This window comes from Ambystoma mexicanum, chromosome 12, assembly GCF_040938575.1.
Source record: "Ambystoma mexicanum isolate Mex_15411 chromosome 12, UKY_AmexF1_1, whole genome shotgun sequence".
Lineage (NCBI taxonomy): Eukaryota > Metazoa > Chordata > Amphibia > Caudata > Ambystomatidae > Ambystoma > Ambystoma mexicanum.
Genome location: NC_090936.1, coordinates 657,797,730 through 657,818,696, shown reverse-complemented (window position 1 = coordinate 657,818,696; position 20,967 = coordinate 657,797,730). Strand labels below are relative to the sequence as shown.

Here is a 20,967-nt window from a genome sequence, read left to right as displayed (position 1 = left end):
AATTGTATTTTGTTTGTCTTCTTTCCTCATGTGTGTCTCCTGTAGTAGGAATATGTCTGAGTTATCTTTCTTTATCTACGTTTGGACCTTCTGTTTTACCGGCATATTCAGGCCCCTCACGTTATGGGAGAGAATCAATAGTGACTTCCCCATTGGTATGTTATGCTCCTCCTCCCCTAATCATTGATCGCCTTATGTGTCCTTCCCTTTTTGTCAATATGCCTGCATGAGTGCGGTTCCTCTTGGCCCCCACCCCCTAGTCTGTATCCGTGGACACTTCCCAAATCTGCGCTCCTTCCTCCCTCCCCTGATGCGTCCTTCCTTGAGAGATTGGAGTTTTCCTACCTCGTTAGCCCGTTGTTTATCACTTCTTCCCTCTCTCTACTTGAAGTTTTGTCACTGCCCACCTGGCTGCAGTCCTCTGATCCTTCTTGTCTACGCCTTCTAGTTGCACCTTCTCAGGGGTCCCCCAGCCTTTTTATCCCTGGGCAGTTCACAGCCTTTGTGTTATTCTCCATATAGTTTTTGTTGCCAGACCTGTGGAGGTCTCCCCACTCCAGCACACGCTGGTTAGGTCTTGCAGCCCCTGTGCAGTGCCTTCCGTGCCCCTAACCTCCCAATGTCATATGTACTCCTTATTGTGGGTTGCTATCCGTGGGGGGGTCACACGGCACGTGTTTTCTTTGCTGGTGCTCCTCATGGCCCTCTCATCGTTTTCCCTTCACTTTCCCTTGCTGCTAGGCACTTGTTGTTTGCCGGCGCTTGTTGTTAGAGCGGCCTATACAATCTGCATATGCTTCCCCTCGGTGAGGAGAGATCCCGGGCCTCTGCGTTGGGCGGGCTCCTCTCTCTCTGTCACCTCCGAGTTTGTATCTGTCCAATCCTTCGGGGGGGGGGGGGCGCTTCACTTTGTCTGCCCCTTTTCCCACTTTCCTGTATGTTTCTCCGTTGGCGGGCTTCCCTTCTCCAGGTCCCTTTACCACATCAGTGCGGGGATTCTCCGTTGGCTTCTCTGTGGGGCAGCACCATTGGCTGGGCTCCTCCTCTCGGCTACCTCTGTGTCGTGCTGGTGGTCTGCCTCCTGTTTTCCCGGCTCTTGAACAGCGGAGCTTGGTGGCTCTGTTCTGGCCCCCCGACCCCCCATGGGGGTTTGCACTCCCCGTGGCTTCCTGCTGAGCCGGGCTCACCTCCTCTGCTCTCGGCTACCAGTCTCCATGCGGCTTGGATCCGTTCCTCTCTGGGGGTCTTTCTACGCCAGTCGAGCGTTTTACTGTTCTCCATGGGAATTTTGGGCCGTTCTGTTCTCTCTTTCCACCTGCTAAGGAGGCACAGGGGTGGGCGGCTTTGTTGTATTTCCCCAAAGGGCTCAGCGTATCAGCCGCTGCTTCTCCCTACTCACTCGCGTTCGGTGCACACAGCCGCCAATCTCGGTGCTGCCTGGATCGGCTCCTCTCCGGAGCATTTTTAGCATTCTTCCTGCGTTTCGCCGCCTTCTATGGGTATTCTGGGCACGCACTAGATGTCTTCCTCCTCACCAGCTTGAGACACGAGTTTACAGTTGCTTAGATCCTGCTTATTTTCCTCCTTTTTTTTAAAGGCCCAGCCCGGAGCTCACAGGAGTGCACCCTCACTCCACGGTGGCCATCTTGGAATCCTGATGCGGTTTTTTAACCAGTGCACAGAAGGAGTAAAACAACAAGGAAAAAAACAAAAGACCAGAATGCTCTGAAAGGAAATAGTCACAGAGCATAATGAAGGCACACATAACATGACAGGGGCGTAAAAAGTGGTTTAAACAAGAACAAACATTTAAAAAATATTTCTGGAAAGTACCAAAATATCCAACATGTGCAAAGAAGGACAATTTGGATTGGAAAATCAAAGACTTTAGAAAAACATGTCACTATAACTAAAACTTGAGGGTTTTACCTAAGCAAACTTTAATAAGGCCCTGTTCCGTCTGTTAAATCTGTAAAAAATATATTTGTAAAATGTATATACATCACATTAAGGGTTTATTACCAGTTGGTTAGCAGGTCAATAAGGAATATGCAATTAATGTAGCATAATAAAAAAGGTTTATTTGCAAAGCGCACATTGAATTCAACAGGGGTAGCTTGGTGATATAGACAGGAAACTGATGTGTATAGTTCATTGCCAATTGGTCGCATTACCTCAAAGGTGCATTGCAAATTTCACACCAATACACTTAGCCACATTTAAAGAATGGTGCGGAAATGGTTGTCGTTTAATCATTCCAACCTGGATGATACGAATTAAGTACTGAAGCACGCAATCATAGACACACCTTTAAAATCCATGGAAAACTGTGGAGGATGTTGGGCTTCATTTGTTTTTATTGCATTCCGAACAGAAAAAAACAAAGAATCATGGAATAGAATAACAAACTGTGCTGTCAGGTGCTTTTAATGTCATTCTATTTTAAGACAATCCAGCACTGAAGGTTTTAGATGAATCCCAGTTCTGATTACATCTTGTTCCTAACAGTTTTACAACTTAAAACACTGACACAGCAAATATCTCTATCATTGCAGATACCTTTCCATTTATAAAATATACATTAACACATTTTAAAAATGTATTTCCAATAATATACAAGCATATAGTGTGCAAAATCTTAGGGGCAACATTACGTGGACATGAGGCATGAAGTGAAATTAATTTACAGCATTAACATGGTTTGCTTAACAACATACAAAGCAATGATTGTATAGGTACACAGTCAAGTAGCTGTAAAGCTAATGCATCTGTTTTAATTGTAAAGATTGTTGCAAGAAAATTAAAGTGCAATTGTTGCACCCAGAGCAAGTGCAAATTATGCCCCAAAATAAAGATGTATGTATTCTATGTAAAAAATAAAGTATATTTGTAAGTGGCTGAGTAAATGGAACATCACAACTTAAAGTAGGCAAACTCCGATGCTACATCTTACATTTTATACAGAACAGTATCCACCTGGTTGCTATTCCTTCAAGATCACTGTGCAAAGATAGTTTAGGTTTTTCCCACTCGTCGGAAAAAAAGATTGTACGTATATTCTGGAAATAAAATGCTTCTGTTGCTAATGGAATGGAACACTTATTAGCTGAAATGAACACAAGGCTCTGAATCTTAGCAATAACTAGGGTGAGAAATTCAGAGCAAATAGAACACAGACAAATGGAGGTGCCAGTATTATAGGTTCTCAGATTCCAAATGAACAATCGCAAATGATCGTTGTGCCCTGTATTCATGTACAACAGTTTAGCATTTCACCTCAGCGTCAGTGTTTTGTCTTTACCATCAAGTTTGGAAATCCCAACGCGACAACATCAATCACTCTTCTTTAACTATTATATCGAAAAATGCCCACTTCCAGCTTCAGTTAAATGAGCTTGTGCAATACATAATTAACAAGCTAGAGGGATCAATGTATAATCAGCAGTTACATACGTGTATTACCCTTTTTGATATGTTTATTAGAAATAAAACATGTATACACTCCTCTTATATAGCACCACAGAATATCAATTTCAAGCCTATATTACCTGACAGACAAATATGAAGTTTGGAAGAAGAATAAGGCAATTCGGTTTTACATTTTGATAGATGAAACTCGCTGTAGAAAGAAAACTCTTCGATACCAGTGCATTTTATGACATTGCTACCAGCATCATGGTCAAAGAAATTCAAAATGTATGTTGAGCTCTTGACAAACGTTTTCTTAAATCTTTTCTCCATCAAGCGTTTCAGACATTTTTAAAATAGACGTATGAAGAGTAAAACTATCTTCTAATGCTGCTGTGAGCCCTGTGGGGGAAAAAAACAGTACGTTGAGTCATTGTTTAAGAAGAAATCGGAAAAGTTACAAACTAGAAAACAAAGTGATCTATTATGGTCATGTCCACCATGTTAATAGTTGCAAATCCCCTGACAGGTGGAGAGGATCATCACAGCACTATTTAAAAAAGCATGATAAAAGAAAGAAAACGTGACTTGTAGTCCTAGTTCTCCATGGTGGTTCTCTTTACAGAATTCATGAACAATAAATATCACCAACCATGTGCGGCATCTCAGAACTTTGAAATAACAGATCAAGAACTTGCTCATTAACATAAAAAACGTTCAGATAAAAAGCACGTCAGTGACATTTCTGCAGTTTCTTACTCTATTAGCATAGTAGACCGGAAGTAACGAGAAAACAGCCAGGCAAGCACACAAAACATGAGAAAATTACACTGATATTATAAAGCAGCAATTTAGGGCTACCTCTCATCATGCACTAAACTGACAATTCGAGCCATTTCAATTTTATGTAAAACCTGATTCTCTTTAAATCCCTTCTCTTTTCAACTTTTGATTGAACTATGAACAGTCTGCCTGCCTCTCCTATGAGGATATCCATGTCGAGAAATAGCATTACAGATGGGCAACCTTTCCTGCTCAATTATGGACTCTTCTTTGATGTTCATACACACCGAAAAGAGGAACAAACCAATCCACAATAAAGGGCAGATGGAAAATCAGAAAATAGTTAAATAAAAGAAGAGAAAAAACAAGTGCCATAAGGCAGGGGGCAACATTTCAAGTTGCAAGCTACTAGCCAATCATGAGAAGTCACTCTGCACCTCAATTCTACACATACCGAGCACATCATTTCTTATTCGCCAAATGTCAATTATCACTAGCCAATGGCTAGTGATAATTTTGAGCCCTGCCACAAGGATAGACTAAAATATCCCTACACTCTCGAACCAAACACGTTTATTAACAATTGTTTGACCGACTTGAGTGTCTGCTCCAGAGAGGCAAAGTCCTTGGGATTGGAGGGTAACATTTAGTAATCCGTTTCACACATTTCTTTTTTGGGACATTTGTATGGCGCCAATACACAGGTGTTTCCAGATGCCACAAGAAGGGGGGCAGACATGGGAATCAAAAAAGTAGAACAAAAACGGTTATATTGGCCTTGTGACAATCCTACCGTGTAAGTGCATGACAAGGTGAGGTGCAAGGGGGAGGGGGTAGAGGGAGAAGTGCAGAGGGAGAAGTGCAGGAGTGATTTTGCAACAAAATTCGCAAACACATAGTCTGCAGAGGTAAAAATCACAGTTTGTTGTAACTAGGGGCATGCTGACAGTTATTCTAAAGATGCATAAGAAGTGTTGTACGTTCTGTATTCTGCAACATGTTTAATCTAAAACCTCTGGAAAACATGCTTTTGCATATTCATCCCAGGAAAAAAAAGTTGCTAGGTCACAAAGGTATGATATCTAAAGAAATGAGCAGCAACTCATTTTGCTTTGAAAGTCCTTCGTCAGCACAGCAGGAATCCCCAAAATATGAAATTAAGGAGATATCAATATGAGCTGCCATCTCACACAGCGAATGGGAGAAGCCCCAAATAGGAGATAAGTACACTTCTCAAAAAAGGCAAAGTTGGATTGCTAGCATGGGTTCCAAGGGGATGAATATCCAGGAAAAACAAACCATTTATCCTCAAATTCAGAGAGCTTGGGTTCTCCCCAAACCGATTTTCTCTTTCAATGTCTCTCTTGCTCCAATCACTTTGAAACAAAACATGAGACCTCTGAGGCAATTCCAGAGGAGAGGCCTAAAGGTTCGTTCTGGAGTTTTGCAGCTATGGTATTCTGGGCCCTTTGCTCGGTATATGCAGGGCTTGATCACACAAGTCGGATACATTCTGAATTGCAGCCGTTTAAAGTGAGCTTTTGGTAAGCCACCTTAACATGTAGACATATATATCGGAGCCCATTCCGAGCCAGAAAATCTCTATGTAGTAAGACTTTCGTTTTGCTGCTTTACAGCAAAAGACTTCAATTGGGCACCCAACATTTGTTTGTTTTGAACCGTTTTTTTTCCTGCACACATTACCTTACATGTCTGTATCTTTTTTAATTGTAACTTTGCGGTTACTAACATGATGTGTACAGAAAAGGGTGGTGGCAGCGGATAATTTTCTACCGTTTATGTTTTAATTTCCTGCACCTTTGCTTTTCCAGACAGGTTTTTCTGTCTTTGGGACAGGAGGGATGCAGGGTGGGGTCTGCAGGGTTTCATCCACCTGTTTGGCAAATAAATCAATGCCATCAAATGGCATGCAGGCTACCCTAGACTGGACTTCAGGAAGGAAGTTGGTGGCCTTCAGCCAACCTTGGTGGCTTAACACCACTCAAACACCGATCTGGCAGAATCCGGAGTGCAGACAGGGTTGTGTGTGGAGGCATTTGGGTGCTGAATCCTTGACCTTGTACTTTTTCTCAAAGTTATCTTTCTTGAGAAAGACAGAGAATGGATTTCTCATAACTAGAAGGCCGTCCTCCCAAATATCATTCAGCACAGGGATGGCCACTGATTTCCTAGTAGATTCTTGCCTTTGATTAATGAAACCCTTCTTTTTATGCTCCTCTGGGAGAAGATCAAATAGCTTTGCTGCTCGTGACATGAGAGCATGAATGGAATAAGTTAATTACCTGCAACTCCTGTTCTCCAGGCCTTGGTATCTTTCAGAGATTCACATTCTATGAATATTCCCTGTTGTTAGGCTGGAAATCCTCTGTAACAGAAGTTTAAACTTGAACTAAATTTCAGTCACTTTGTGCTCTAGTATAGTCACGTTTGGGTTATACTGTCCATAACCAAATGGAAAGGTTTGCTTAGCTCCACCCCTGGCAACAATCTTCAGATTTTGACATAGCAAATGTGAGTGGCAGTATGAAACAAGCGAGGCAAGCGGGAGGGTCGCATGCGAGTCTATGAAAGATACCAATGCTGGAGAACAGGAGTTACAGGTAAGTAACATTCCTTCTCCAGCTTGGATTCTTCATAGATTCACATGCTATGAATAGATTACAAAGCAGTATATAACCATATACACGGGTGGCAGCAAGCTCCTTGTAGTAACTTACCACTGGAGACCTACTAATCTCACGCAAACAGGTAACGAGGAGCATAATGGCCAACTTTGGATCCCCTTTCGACACAGTAGAACTTGGTGAACGTGTGCATCGACCTCCACGTAGCAGCCCTGCAAATGTCTAGCAGCGAGATCCCAGAGAGAAAAGACGCTGTGGTTGCTACTGCTCTGGTGGAGTATGCTCTGGGTCTGCCAAGAAGAGGCCTGCCAGCTTGTTAGTGGTAGAAAGAGATGCATCTAGCAATCCACCTGGAAATGGAAGGCTTGGAGAGTGCCTTTCCTGCGCCAGCTGAGCCAAATGTAATGAAGAGCTGGGAGGTCTGACAGAAGGATTTTGTACGGGTGATGTAATACTTGAGAGCCCGCGCTACCTCTAACGGGTGTAATGAACATTCTGCCGGTGACGTAGGAGAGACGAAAAACACTGGCAATGCCACCGGCTCACGAGATGAAAAGTAGATGGCCCCTTAGGCATAAACATCGGGTTAGTGTGCACAATGACTTTGAACTGTGAAATGTCATGTAATGTGCTTTAGTGAAAAAAGCTTGGATTTCATCAACTCTCTGGCCAGATGTTATGACCACTAAAAAAGCAGTCTTCCAAAAAAAATGCTTGACAGAGGATTTGTGCATAGGCTTCAAGTGTGCTCTCATGAACCTAGGTCTTTTGACAGGCGGAAAAGACCTGAAGAGGCCACGCAAACATTCTTTCACTAATCTGCGAGACCAGAGGGAAGGAGCGCCAGGCAAGCAGTTGTACCTGGAGATGGGGGCTAAGTACACTTTAATGGAGAAGTGAGCAAACCCTGCCTGCGCCAGAAATAACAAATATGGAAGAATGTCTTGTGGCTGGACAGGCCAGGGTTGCAATCTGTGGGCTCTGCACCAGACTTGAAACTGCTTCCATTTGCTGCTATAACATGCCAATGTGGATGGAGCCCTGGCATCAGCCAGGACGTCCTGCCAGTCTTTTGGTAGTGGGATCGCTCTAAATTCTAGGAACACAGGATCCAGGCCATCAGATGGAGTGAGGGTGGGTCGTGATGGAGCACGACTCCCGATTCCTGGATAGTAGATTCTGATGCAGGTACATCCTGATTGGAGTCGCTGAGGAAAAAGCAAGGAGGTCTGAGTCTCAGCCACGCAGGAGCCACCAAGATCAGACTATATCAGTGCAAACTGAAAACGCTGATTACTCGTGACACCAGAGAGATGGGTGGGAACACATACAGAAACTTCCCCCTCCCAGGGGAAGCAAAGGAGTCCTCTAGGCTCCTGGGATGAGGAATTCTGCTGGCGAAGGACTTGCACCCTTTGTTGGTATAGGTGGCAAAGAGGTCCATTTCCGGTGTGCCCCAACACTAGAACATTTGGTGCAGTTGATTGCTGTGCAGTTCCCACTCGTGGCAGAAATGGAGTTCCCTGCTGAGAGAATCCGTTATGGTGTTTTGGATCCCTGGAAGGTGAAAAGGAAGTAGAAACATTTGGTGTTGTAATGCCCAGTGCCACAGGGATTGAGCTTCTGCTGATAGTTGCAGGGATCTCGTCCCTCCTTGCTTGCGGATGTAGAAAATTGTGCTGGTGATGTCTGTAAAGATTTGCACCACCTTTCCACAGAGTAGTGGCAGGAAGGATTTGAGGGCCCAGAAAACTGCCTGCAGTTTCAGGAGGTTGATGTGGGGAAGCATCTCCTCCGTCCATAGACCCCTGACATGCAGGTCTTGTGAGTGAGCTCCCCATCCCTCCAGAGAAGCGTCTGTGGTGACGGTTATCTGGTGAAAGGGCAGTTGAAAGGGAGGGCCCTGGATCAGGTGGGCTTTGATGTCCCACTGTGAAGGTCAGCTTTGAATTGTTGAGTGAGCGGGATGCAGTCCTCCCATAACCCAGAGACTTCCACCCACTCAGCGCCCAGAAACTCTTGCAGAGGGCGCATGCGTAGTCTGCAGTGATTGATTAGAGGAATGCACGACAGCATCATACCCAACAGGAATTTGTAGCTGCGTACTAAGACTGTGGCCGTCGCTGATGTGTTGAGTTGATACATATTCCATAGGAGGGTGGATACCCGTGTCAAGCTTCACCCCCAGGTAGAACACTAGCTGAGGTATAACACTTGCTGTGCTGGAATGAGGCAAGACTTAGGGTAAACCGAGGGATTTCAGACAGTGAATGGCAGATGACGTGCTCTTTGTCGCCCAAGGTGTAAGACGGTGCTCGTACCAACCAGTCATCGAGATAAGGGTAGATGGGGTTGCCCGCTCGGTATAGATGTGCCACCACTGAAGCAAGGCATTTGGTAAACACCCGTGGGGGCAGACTGGAGACCAAAGGGTAGAGCTTTGAACTGATAATGTACTCTGGCCACCACAAACTGATGGTAGCGGCGGTTTAAGTGACAAATAGGAATGTGTCCTCTAGATGGAGGAATGCCGGGAAGTCTTCATTCTGTAACTGAGCGAGGATTTGCCGCAGAGTAACCATTTGAAAGATATGTGCCTTGAGGAACTTGCAAGTGTCTAGGATGGGCCTCCAACCTGCTGATTTTTTTTCCTTCCAGGAAGTATCCTGAGTAGACTCCTGATCCTCACTGTGCGGCTGGGACTTCCTTCACTGCTCCCTTGAATAACAAAGCTTGCACCTCCCTTTGCAGCAGATGGTGAAGCTTCTCTGTCTTGCCCACAGGAGGAATGTCTGGTGGTGTATTTATGAATTCCAGTGAATGTTCCTGCTGGAGTAGGGAGAGCATCCATTTGTCTGAGGTAATGTTTGTCCACTCCTTCCCGAACTGCGATAGCCTTCCTCCCACTGGGGTGCTGAAATGGGGACTCTGGATGGGTCAGTGCTGTTAAGTAGATTGAGCCCTGGATTGAGAGGAGCCACGACGGCGCTGCATATCTCTGTACAACTGGGTTTTCTCCCTGTACTAGTCCACCGACGGGTACGCTGGGGTCTTGTATGAGGAAGACTGATAGATGAGATAGTAGTCCCTTGATGTCCTGGTAAAATTGGCTTTCCCTGTCCGAAAGGACTGGCGCTGGAGTGTGCCCAGGGAGCGTGTGGTGTCAGTATCTGTTTTAATGGATTGCAGCGTTTCATCGACCTTTTTTTCCGAAAAGGTCTATGCCATTGAAAGGCATGTCAACCACTGTGTACTGTACTCCTGGTCTGAAGTTTGTTGCTTTGAGCCAACCCTGCCTTCTTAGCACAGCTCTGTTTCCGAGCTGACAGAATCCTGTGTCAGCAATATCGACCGACACTGTGACGGTGTAGTTTGACGTCGCTTTACCCTGGCGGAAAAGGTTTGTCGTTTCATGAGGCTTGTCTTCAGGGAGAAACTCTAGAAGCAAGCCCAGTTTTAACCATACCTCTCAATCATATCTGGCGAGAATGTCCATGGCGTTAGCCGCCTTAATGGTGGGTTGAGGCTGGGCTGATGACTTTTTTTCTGACCAAAGGCGTCCAAGCATTTGCCCTCCTTGTCTGGAGGGACGGAACACGATGAGGACGGGTTAGCCAACCACTTACGGGCCACTGTAGAAACAACAGAATCTGACGTGGGCTGCGTGCCTAGGCAGACAGAAGCAGAGTCTGAGACCCTGTATTTTCCATCTAATCTGTCCTTGCTGGCGCTTTGGAGGGATGGGCTATGGTGATAAGACTGTCTTTCCAAATATCATCCAGGAGTGGTATAGACATAATGGATTTTCTATGCGGTTCCCTCCGCTGGTACAGAAGACTCTCTTTCCTCTGGAACAAGGCCAAACATTTTTGTAGCTTTGCCCATCAGGGCGTGGAAAGACCTTAGTTTATATGGGGGTGGGCCCCTGGCAGGTATCTCTTCCGGTTCGCCATCTGCCAGAATCATGTCCTCATATTCATCTATATCAATTGTGTGAACTGAAGCTGCATCCTCTTGCGGATCCTGATTCGTTGTGTCAGTTAGTTGTACAGGCATTAGCAGCTGCCGCTCCCCTAGCAGGGGGCAAAGGGGAGGGGCAGGGATACCACTGGACCCAGCTAGCGGGTGCCTTGGCTGCAGCAATGGCACTGGCAACTGTTGTCATAGACTGGACACCAAGGTGGTTAGCATATTTAGAATGTCTAAAGAGTGATCTGTATCTCTAGGAGCAGGAGTGGGTGGTGCCGGCGAGGGTCCCGTCTGGGACTGACTTTAGTTGTAGTGCGTGCAGCTTCTCCTGGGGCCGTGAAGGTAGCATGACCCTGGGTGGGGGTGCATCCTGAGCAGGAGTACCTGCAGGCGACATGACACCCACCGCATCCACACCCTGCGCCTGATCACCTTCTGCCTCATCCTCTGAGGAAATAGGTTGTGGATCCACTGTAGGCAACAAAAGGCTGGGACTAACTGGAATCACTAACCTTGGTGATTGAAGTTGTGTGGTGCCCACCCCCCCCAACCAGGGGCGGCGGGGGTGAAGGATGTGATAGTGCAGAAGGCTGCGCACCTGGAGGTGAACGTATGTCACCTACAGACACGGGCACGGACGTAAACAGTGACATTTTTGTGGTCGTCAACGGGGTGACCATCATTGACGAGGTAGCTGTGGACGAGGCAGCTGTCGACAACGACATTTACGTGGATGTCGACGGTATCAAAAATGTTGGGGTCATTGAAGAGGGTGTTGATGGGGTCACATTGATTGGATGCACATACCCTGATGTTTGGAAGGCAGCGAGGAGGGGTCACCGACCCTGGGTGCCGTAGACAGCAATGAAGACGTTTACGGAAAACAATTCGATGATGTCCTTGGTCTGTCCTTGTATTGTTGCATGTGTGCCTTTTTACTGATACTGGAAGGCTTGTTGTGCGATCTTGACCTCTTACTAGAGGTGGTTCACACGGTAGGCCTACCCTGCTGGATGGAGGCATGACTCTGAACTGAAGCAGAGCCATAGGCCTCATCAAGCAATGCAACCAACCTTCGGTGATGATGCCATAGGGTTTTATTAGAGAAGGATTGACAAATGTCACAATCCTTAATGACATGGTGCGGGGGCAGGCAGTCGTCGTGTAGATCATCGACAAAGACGTTCTTTAGGCCACAACGGGGCTAGGCCTTCAATAGGCTCTTTCGCTTGGTCTCAGCCATGGCGTTGGCCAAAGATGCAGAGACACGCTAGAGAACGTGAATCTGTAGGATACCGTTCTTGCTGTCAGGGATGATGACACACGTCGAAAGACGATTTCTAAAAGTTGAAGTAGAATATTATATAGTAACTAGCTATTCCTGGCGTAATATATGACATTCTAGCATATGTTAAAGGTCAATATCGGTTGTTAATTCATAGGGTCACTTCTGTCCCCCTTCTTAAATATCGGAATTACCACTGATCGCTTCCAGGAAGGGAGCGTAGATCCCTGTGACTAATTAATGGTCATTGAGAAGGCTAAACATATCAGATAGAATGAGAGGTATGCGTGGTATAAGAACAGTATCCAAGTTCCATCGATCACATGGGTCTATGATGTGTCTTTGTAGATGTGTAATTGTCAATCTTGTTCCATGGCATAAGATTGCGTAGTAGCATAATTACAGCACCTGCTTTCAGTTTTAGCTCGTGAGGAGGCATTCGTCCTACAGTGTTTCGCTCTTTAGAGACAAACGTTGATCTGGTAATTAACTGTTAATTGAAACTGGAGTGGGGGTGGAAAGAAGTAACTGTTTGAGATAGTGGAAGGTGAAGGTGACCGCATAGAACCATGCTCATTCCGTTTGTTGAAATGGTAGCTGTTGTTGAAGTGGGTGCGCACTTTGCCATTTGGACAGCAGAGGGAAACCTAACACTGATGAATTGCATCAGCTTAGTACGGAAACATACCCAAGCGTTATAGATTTTCAAAGTAATGCAGTGAGAGAGATTTTTACGGACTCCCAACACGAACAGTAAACAAAATATGAAGATGGCCACCAGGGGTGGAACTAAGGGAGCCTTTCCAATTAGCTGTGGGCAGTATGACCCAAAAGTGACTATATTAGAGCACAAAAGTGACTGAAATTCAGTATAAGTTTAAACTGCTCTATGTTACTGAGTATTCCCAGCCTAACGACAGGGAATATTCACAGCATGAGAATCTATGAAAGACCCAATGTTGGAGAAGGAGCCAATTTTGTCTGGATGGGAATCGATCAGCTGGCTTGCCGTCACATGGCACCAGATCCTCAAACTCGTCTGCAGAGTTAGTGCATGGAGAACCGTCTGACGGACAGTCAGTAGAGTCTGTGTCCGTATCCGTGAGGGTGGCTAGTGATAAAAGCGGGGGCCCGGGTCCATAGGGTGGTAAAGGAACCAAACCTTTTGTACCAGGAAAAGCAAGGGGCTGTGAGAAAGAAGGCATCAGTGGAGATGGTAGCCATTGCAGAAGCTCTGAAACCAGCGTCTGTAGTGTCAACAAGATATCCATAGACACGTCCGTTGAGCCTGAGGGCACGCGGGGGCCTGGTGAGGTCTGGAAGGCGTGTTAACGTGTACAGGAGTCTATGTAGATCTTGTACTTGGAGAAGGTTGAGCAGGGCCTTGCTTAGGTGGAGCTGGTGCTGGCCTACTAGTAGGAGGAGGCACACTACCCTTGTCATCGTCAGAAAATACCCCTTCTGGTACGTCCATGTCAGAATCAGCACCCTGCTGTAGCAGTTGGTCAGCAGATGGTGCATATGGTGACAGTGAGAACAATGGCCTGGGAAGGTGAGACGGCGCTGATGGGGCCTCCCGATCCACTGCAACTCCCTTTGAAAGGATGAATCCAAGGGCCTGTGAATAGGCTTCGTCAATGACGAGGACATGCTTGTCGAAGGAGTGGGTCTAGCAGACAACGAGGTAGTTGGCATAGTTGACTTGGATGTAAACAAGGTTGCTTGGTCATTGACGAGGTAGTCGATGGAACAGACTTAGTTCATTTGGTCGCCGACGTAGTTGATTTGGTCATCAGCGAGGTGGCCGACCGTCATCGAAGAGGATTTGGGCCATCGACGAGGATGGCCTAGACGGAGGAGCCATAGTTGTGGATTAGCAGTGCTTTTTCTGAAGGGATGATGATGATGGTGGTGGTGTTCTTTTTGCCATAGTGGTCACCGAGGTACCGTGGGTGCGGATAAAGACGTTAACGAAACCATTGACGAAGGAGCAGCCAGAGCATGTGACTCATGTCCCATCTTTGCCCTCTTCCCACAAGAAGATTCTTCATGGGACCTCAGCTTCTTCAATGAGGTAGTGCGCTCCAGGGGTCTGCCGTGCCTGGCAGAAGCATAACTTTGAGCAGAGACCGAGTCAGAAGCCACAGCACTGTCGTCCAACCAGGCACTAACCTCCTGCTCCTGTCTGGTACACATTTAGACTGATCCTTGTGGACAAGGCTGCAGACTATCTTACTATTATAATATTTATGTTCAACAATGGAAGGGGCCTATTAGAGGAACAAAGAGGAGTCTCTGTACCAGGCTTAAGCACGAGCAATATAACAACCCCAGCCATTTCTAACACCTCCTCTTGTATCTCTGTTGCCATGCGGACAAGTACATCCTCAAATGTGGAATAAAATTTGATTGGATTCGTAGGGAAAGGAGCACTAACCCCTAAGCATAATCTAATGGCTTATTTAATCTCTTATGATGAAATATGGGACTCTAGGATTACCTGTGTTCTTTGGTCTGGGTAGGGTGAATTCACAAATGGCTTCTTTTTTGTTTTCGGTATCCTAGCGGGGGCTGACAGTACAGAGAGAAATATCTTACAAAAGCTTCATTGATTACCTCTTGCCTGATAACTATGCCTGATGGCTATTGGGGTGTGTGTGGTAAGTGTTGTTTTTACCTGACAGATAAAGTCCCCCAGACATGTCCCTGTTGTGTTTACTTTTGACAAGATCTGTGTTCAATACACTACAGTGTGTCAAGTACACTAACATGAGATTTACGGCATCCGCTAACCTACTGATCCTCACTGCGAGTGAAGAAGAATTCTCAAGTCAGTGGATTGTGTCTTAATGCCTCATTATTTCTTGAAAAGTCTTCCTGGTCCTTGAACTCTGAGATAAAATTAGCACTCATCTTTAAAGCTTCCGAAATGAAAACCTTATAGAATAAAGTTACGTTTTCCTGAAATATAATTCAATCTCACTCCTAATGACTTCCCTATATGCTATAACTTCAGAGCCACCACCCTCAACGGCCACTGTGGAATCACTGGACTGTACTGGACCTGTCCTCAATGTATGCTCCCCGAATCAGGCAGTGATCAGCAATGTCTCTTGCTTTGAGTACAGTCATTCATAAAACCTGTGAAAATGATCTCCAGGGAGAAAGAAACAATACGTATATGGATACAAAACAGGGATATGAAAGTGCAATCATCTTGGTGGTGCTCAAGCCAAATATCAGCTATCCATAGATGACGTAGTGTCTTTCTCAGACAGTTTGATTACTGTTCGCAATGTCCTCATGCTGATTGAGATCTTTCCATGTGTCCATCAAGTATGCAATCTCCAGCCCATATTACCATATCCCATAAATTAGTTACTCACCGTAGTGACTAACCTACTCTTAGTTCATAGTCCCCTTTCCTCCATACTGCATGGGCGTCCCTCGCTATGGACAGGAGACGGAACCCTTTTCACCAAAAAAAACCTTCTTCCCCTTTAAATTTAGAGGCGTGCTGGGGTGCGGCCCTGGGAGCATGGGCTCCCCTGACTCCGCCCACCGGGGCCACTCCTCTCCATTGAGGCATTGACAATATTACAATTGCCTAAGTGACACCAGTTTTGTTAGTGGGGAGGACGGTGGGATGTATGGAGGAAATGGGACTATGGACTAAGAGTACATTAGTCACTATGGTGAGTAACTTGTAATTACTCTTACGTCCCATCCCCTTTCCTCCATACTGTATGGGCGATTACAACTGAATGTAGCCCCAGGGTGGAGAGGTGTCCTCCTTAAGAAAACAAGTTCCTTAATACTACCTGCCAGAATGCCGCGTCTGACCTAGAGCCGGCATCCCAACAGTAATGCTTGAAGAAAGCCGGGGGAGTAGCCACAGTGGCCGCCCTGGTGATGACCTGCCACAGTATGTGTCTCTGGAAGGCGACCGTAGTGGCCTTGACTCTGACTGCGAGGGCATACATGTTTGCCGGAAGTGGCTTGTGTTGCCGCTCCTAGTCCTCCTTGAGGAAGCCACCATCCACCTTGCTATGGAGGCATTGGAAGCCTGATATCCTGGCCCTGACCCACCGAAGGTGATAAATAGAGCCTCAGACTTGCAGAAGCTCTTGGTTCTGTCCAGATAGAACTCTGGCACTAGACCAACATGAAGACAGTGCAGAACTTTCTAAGCATGGCCCTTAGGGTTTGCGAAGAAAAGTAGGGAGCACTATCTCCTCATTTAGATGGAACGCAGAGACTACCACAGGTAAGTACGCAGGAGCGTTCTGAGGATCACCCTGTCCCTGTGAAAGGTAATGTATGGCTCGGATGCCATCCGAGCTTGGATTTCGCTGACACAGCGTGCAGACCTAAGACCCACCAAGAGGGCTGTCCTAATGGTTACTAGCCTGAAGTCTGTGGATGCCATTGGCCCAAAGGGTTTATGCGCCCAGATGCCAAACACGATGTTGGGGTCCCACACGAGGTGTGGCTTCTTGTTTGGCGGGTAGAGCCTGGTGAGGCCCGCCAAATGTCTTTTAACCACCAGATTGGAGGATAAGAAACAACTTCCTCCTCTGAGATCCAGCATGCTCCGATAGCCGCCAGATAGGCTTTGAGGGCAAGCCAGTCGATGTGCGCTGCCTGCTCCTGACAGCACCCTCCTCATGGACACTGTGGCTGTCCAAGGTAGCTTCCCATCCTGCTAAAGATGAGACCGTGGTGATGGTAACCTGCGGAGCTGGCTGACAAAAGGGCCTGCCCATCCGTAAATTGCTGTCCGTGCTCTACCAGACTAGGTTGTGACAGAGACACAGTGGAATGCTGGCCGGCTCTGCCTGGGAACCCTTCTCCTGACTCCAGGAGGCTGTGCAGTGCAACTACAATTTAGGCATTCGTACCACCATGCCAAGGTCACTGCTCCACTGAAAAAAACACCCCAAGGGCCTCTGATGGCTGTGATCTTGTCCTTTGAGAAGAAATTTTCTCAGAGATCGTATCCCAGATGAGGCCCATGAACGTTAGAGTCTGCCTAGGTTCCAGCTGTGACTTCTTGAGATTGATGGAAAATCCCAACTCGTGTAGTGGAAGCAAAAGGGCGGAGGCGGTGTGGGGGTCTGCCCCCGGAGACCTCGTCCTGATGAGCCAGTCTAGGCATGGATAGGCGTGCTGACCCTGGGGCCCAAGTAGGGCTGCGACGCGAACATACAACCTGTACAGACCCTGGGGTCAGTATTGAGGCCAAAGGGTAGAACTTGCATAGGAAATAGAAGCCCCTGATCCTGACCTTCTTTATGGACCGAAGGGGCTGCAGGTCGGTACGTGAAGGTAAGTATCCTTCAGATCCAGTGAGCACCTCCAGTCTCCCATGCACAATGTCTCCGCCATACGCGCTGGGGTAACCAATGTATGGTGAAATTCTGTCAATAGGAGCCCAGACCACGCTGAGAGGCTGGGACTTCTTCCACTGCCTGCCTCTCTTTGTGTGAGCAAATGTCTACCCACAGAGTTATTGTCCCAATCTGTGGGGGAGGAGAGGCGAGAGGCGAAGGAAGGATCGGTAGGCGGTAGCCCGAGGACACAGAGGAGAAGATCCAAGGGTCTGCGAACCTTGTGCCCCAGCATGGGCGTGCGTCTGCTATATGCCTTAGGGGTGTCCTTAGTGATGATGGATAAGGATTAAGCAGTCTGGGGACTGTTCCTCCTCTTATCAAGTTCCTAATCCGTAGTGGAACGGAGCAGGACGCCCTCTCCACAAGGAAAGGTCTAGTCTGCGTTCCTGGGCATCCGGGTTGAATTTGGTCGCCCGTAGCCCACCAGACGTCCTCCTGCCCATAGCGGTGCAAATGGCACGGCCTGAGGTGTCAATGTGCACCAGAGTGTACTCCATTATGTCCTGCGCCACTAATTTTGGCCTCCGCCAGCCCTACCTTGAAGCATGCCTGTCGCTGCACCGGAAGTGGCCGAGGCGTGTGGCTGTGAGAGTGCCAACAGCAAGAGGAAGTCCCTTCCAGCTGCCTAAAGTAACTGGTGGTAGGCTGCGCCGAATGGGGTTTAAGCTGCAACGTGCTGACCCGAGCCGGCCGCTGAGAAGGAGGCTGTGGGGCTGCCAAGACCGCTGGAGGCATGGGAGCCGGTGATGTGGGTACTGGCATGGGCCGCTGGGGCTGCACAGGAGCCGGAGGCACTGGAACCAAGGGCGGTGTGGCCATGGGTGCTAGCAACAGAACCGAAGGGAGTTATGTCCCTGATCACCTCTCCTTGGAGGATGCTACCCCTCTGCGGAGACTTCATGAGGGTCATGGACTTTCAAGAAAACCAGTCTTCACCGGCCGGTGGAGCACTTGGAGGCGCAGGGAGTTGAGGGTGCTGCGGCCTGGACCCACTCTGTCTTCTGTCTGCGGGGTGTGTTGGCCCTGCGATGACGAAGGGTATGCCGTGGACCCCGTACTTAGTGAAGACCAGTCCCACCTGGAAACTCGTTCCTCTACCTGTTACGCAAACGGCGATGGTGTCGGACAAGCTGACATTTTTTCTGGCTTGGAGGCCATTTTGTCGGGCTGCATGCCGCGTTGGGCCCCACCTCTTTCAAGACTCCTGGCGGTGGAGGATGAGGCCTACTCTGCACCTCAGGATGGGGCCTGGTAGGCAGATTGCCCTCGGCGATGTCGCTGGTAGTGCTGCGTACAGGCGCCCCCTCACACATCTGTCTGGTACTAGGGCATAGCCCTTTGGGCCTAACCCTGGTAATAGAACCTTGCGGCCCCTCCGCTCAGTCACTGGCAGGATCTCGTGACCTCTCGTCCAGTAGCTGTAGTAGCAGCCTCGGGACCTGCACTAGTACAAGAACCTGGAAGGTCCCTCCCGCGCTTGTGCCTCCTGAACGGAGACAACTTTGCGGAGTGTGTGATGCGTACAGGCGCCCCCTCGGACATCTGTCAGTTACTAGGGCGTAGCCCCTCGGGTGTAGACTGTAAAGACTGGAGGGGGTGTCTGTACTTCTAATCCCTATATGGCAGAGTAGAGGCACAGAGCATCCCAGCCAAGATTCTCTATTTGGGAACGTTGGACGAGCAACCAAGGCTTAAGTTCTCAGGAGGTGATTGTTAGGGAGAATTCTCTGTTAAGGCTAATTCCCCAAACCTAGTGAGTCCCCCAGCAACTTTGCTGGATTTTTGGGGTTTATTTTTTTCTCCTGCTAAGAGTAAGACTCTTTTTCTCCCACTCTTAGGCATGATTTGAGAATGTCCTTTGACTATGTAATGTGTTTTATGGACTATGGGGTCTTTTACTCCATAGGGCTTCATGTGTTTTTGGTATGTGTGTTACACAGCACCCTCAGTGCAGTAACACAGGGGTGTCATAGTGACCCCCAAAAATAGACTCCATACCCTGGGACTGACTACTGTCTCCCAGGGCATGTAAAGTCACCATTGGCTTTACTAGTCTTAAATTGTGAACAGAACCAGTACAAACCATCATATTGTGGAAGTACTGGTAGGGGTAATTCGATTGCCCCTGGGTCTGTTCTCCAAGGGGGCACTGTCCAGTCCCCCCTTGTCGAGTTTCTGGCTAGTGGCAGTGGATACCATGCGAAATATTCCACCGGAATATTTCCTATGGGATTTTCCCATTCATTTTAAACGCACCATTTTTTGGTGCAATGTTAAAGATACCGCCGGGTTATTTATTTAATATTTATTCCCCGGTTGGGTCTTTTTGCCAGGACTCGGTTTTAAAATGGCGTTTGTGTTCACCTCTGAAACTCTAACCCAAGTCAAGCCCTTTGTTCCACTTTTTGGCGGGCTTCTCCACAGAATCCCTCCAAATGGTGCCACTCTGTCTGGTACTGTACTTAGCACCAAGGTCCCTTTGCGGGTCCCTACTTTAATGGCTGGTGTAGACCAGCCGTTAAGGTCGGGTCCCGCAAAGGGACCTCGTAATCAGGCGCTAATGGGTTAATGGCGCCGCAGCCTTTTACGGTGCCGTTAACCCATTAGCGCCAGGGTCGTAATGAGGCCCTATGACAGTAATCACCACAGCTGTGCTGCTTCGGAAAATCTTTCGGCGTCTGAGTCCTGCGTCGAAGACGTCGATACGCCGTCCTCGAGGACCTCCTCCGTCGGCCAACGTCACCAGATGTTATAAGTAGGACGCACGGCGCCCGTAGCCGCAGTTCTAGTTTTTTCCCAGAACGTGTGGTACCAATCTTCTGCCAGTCTGACCACAGAAAGCCTTGCGGAAACGTAAGCTGCAATCGCATAAGAAATTCTGTAGCGGGGAAGGCAGGGAGGGAGCGATATGGAATACGTTGTCAGACCATCCCATCGAAAGAACGTTACCAGGTAAGAGAGTAACTTGTTCTTCGAGGGGATTGGGTCCTCCGACATATTCCATATCTATGACAGACTCCCAAAGCAGTACCAACGTAAGGAGGTGGGAAAATAATTTAGAATATAGAAATTTAGAGTGCCCAATCAAATCGCAGAGTAAAGGACGCCTTGCCAAAGGCCAGATCCTGCCCATGGATGGAATCTAGGGAGTAGTGACGTACAAAAGTATGGACCGAAGCCCAAGTGGCTGCTTCACAGAGGTTACGAATAGGAACACCCCTCTGCAGGGCAGCAGAGGCAGCAATACCCCCGAGTAGAATGGGCCAGTAAGCCTACCGGAGGGTCCTTACCCGCCAAGCGGTAACATTCGGAAATTGCCAAGATGATCCATCGAGACAAAGTCTGCTTAGTAATAGCTTGTCCCAAACGCCTACCAGCGTAACCAATAAAGAGTTGATCGTCCACTCTGACCCGGGACATGCGTGAAATGTAGAAGCTTAAAGCTCTCCTAGGATCCAGCCTATGGAGCCTCTCCTCTTCCTTC

The 20,967-nt window shown here is 47.6% G+C and overlaps 1 protein-coding gene across 6 annotated transcripts in view; it reads right to left on the bottom strand.

The window, feature by feature from the left end:
* Nucleotides 1-2,061: 2,061 nt before the first annotated feature.
* HBP1 (HMG-box transcription factor 1) overlaps nt 2,062-20,967 on the bottom strand; it is a 735,347-nt gene continuing 716,441 nt past the window's right edge. For 3 of the 6 annotated variants that reach the window (XM_069629135.1, XM_069629138.1, XM_069629136.1), the window contains one exon: nt 2,062-3,810. In XM_069629135.1, coding sequence (XP_069485236.1) covers nt 3,793-3,810 — 18 coding nt within the window. In that variant the 3' untranslated portion in view covers nt 2,062-3,792. The remainder of the gene's footprint in view (nt 3,811-20,967) is intronic. The other 3 variants (XM_069629140.1, XM_069629137.1, XM_069629139.1) reach the window with 2 other exon arrangements.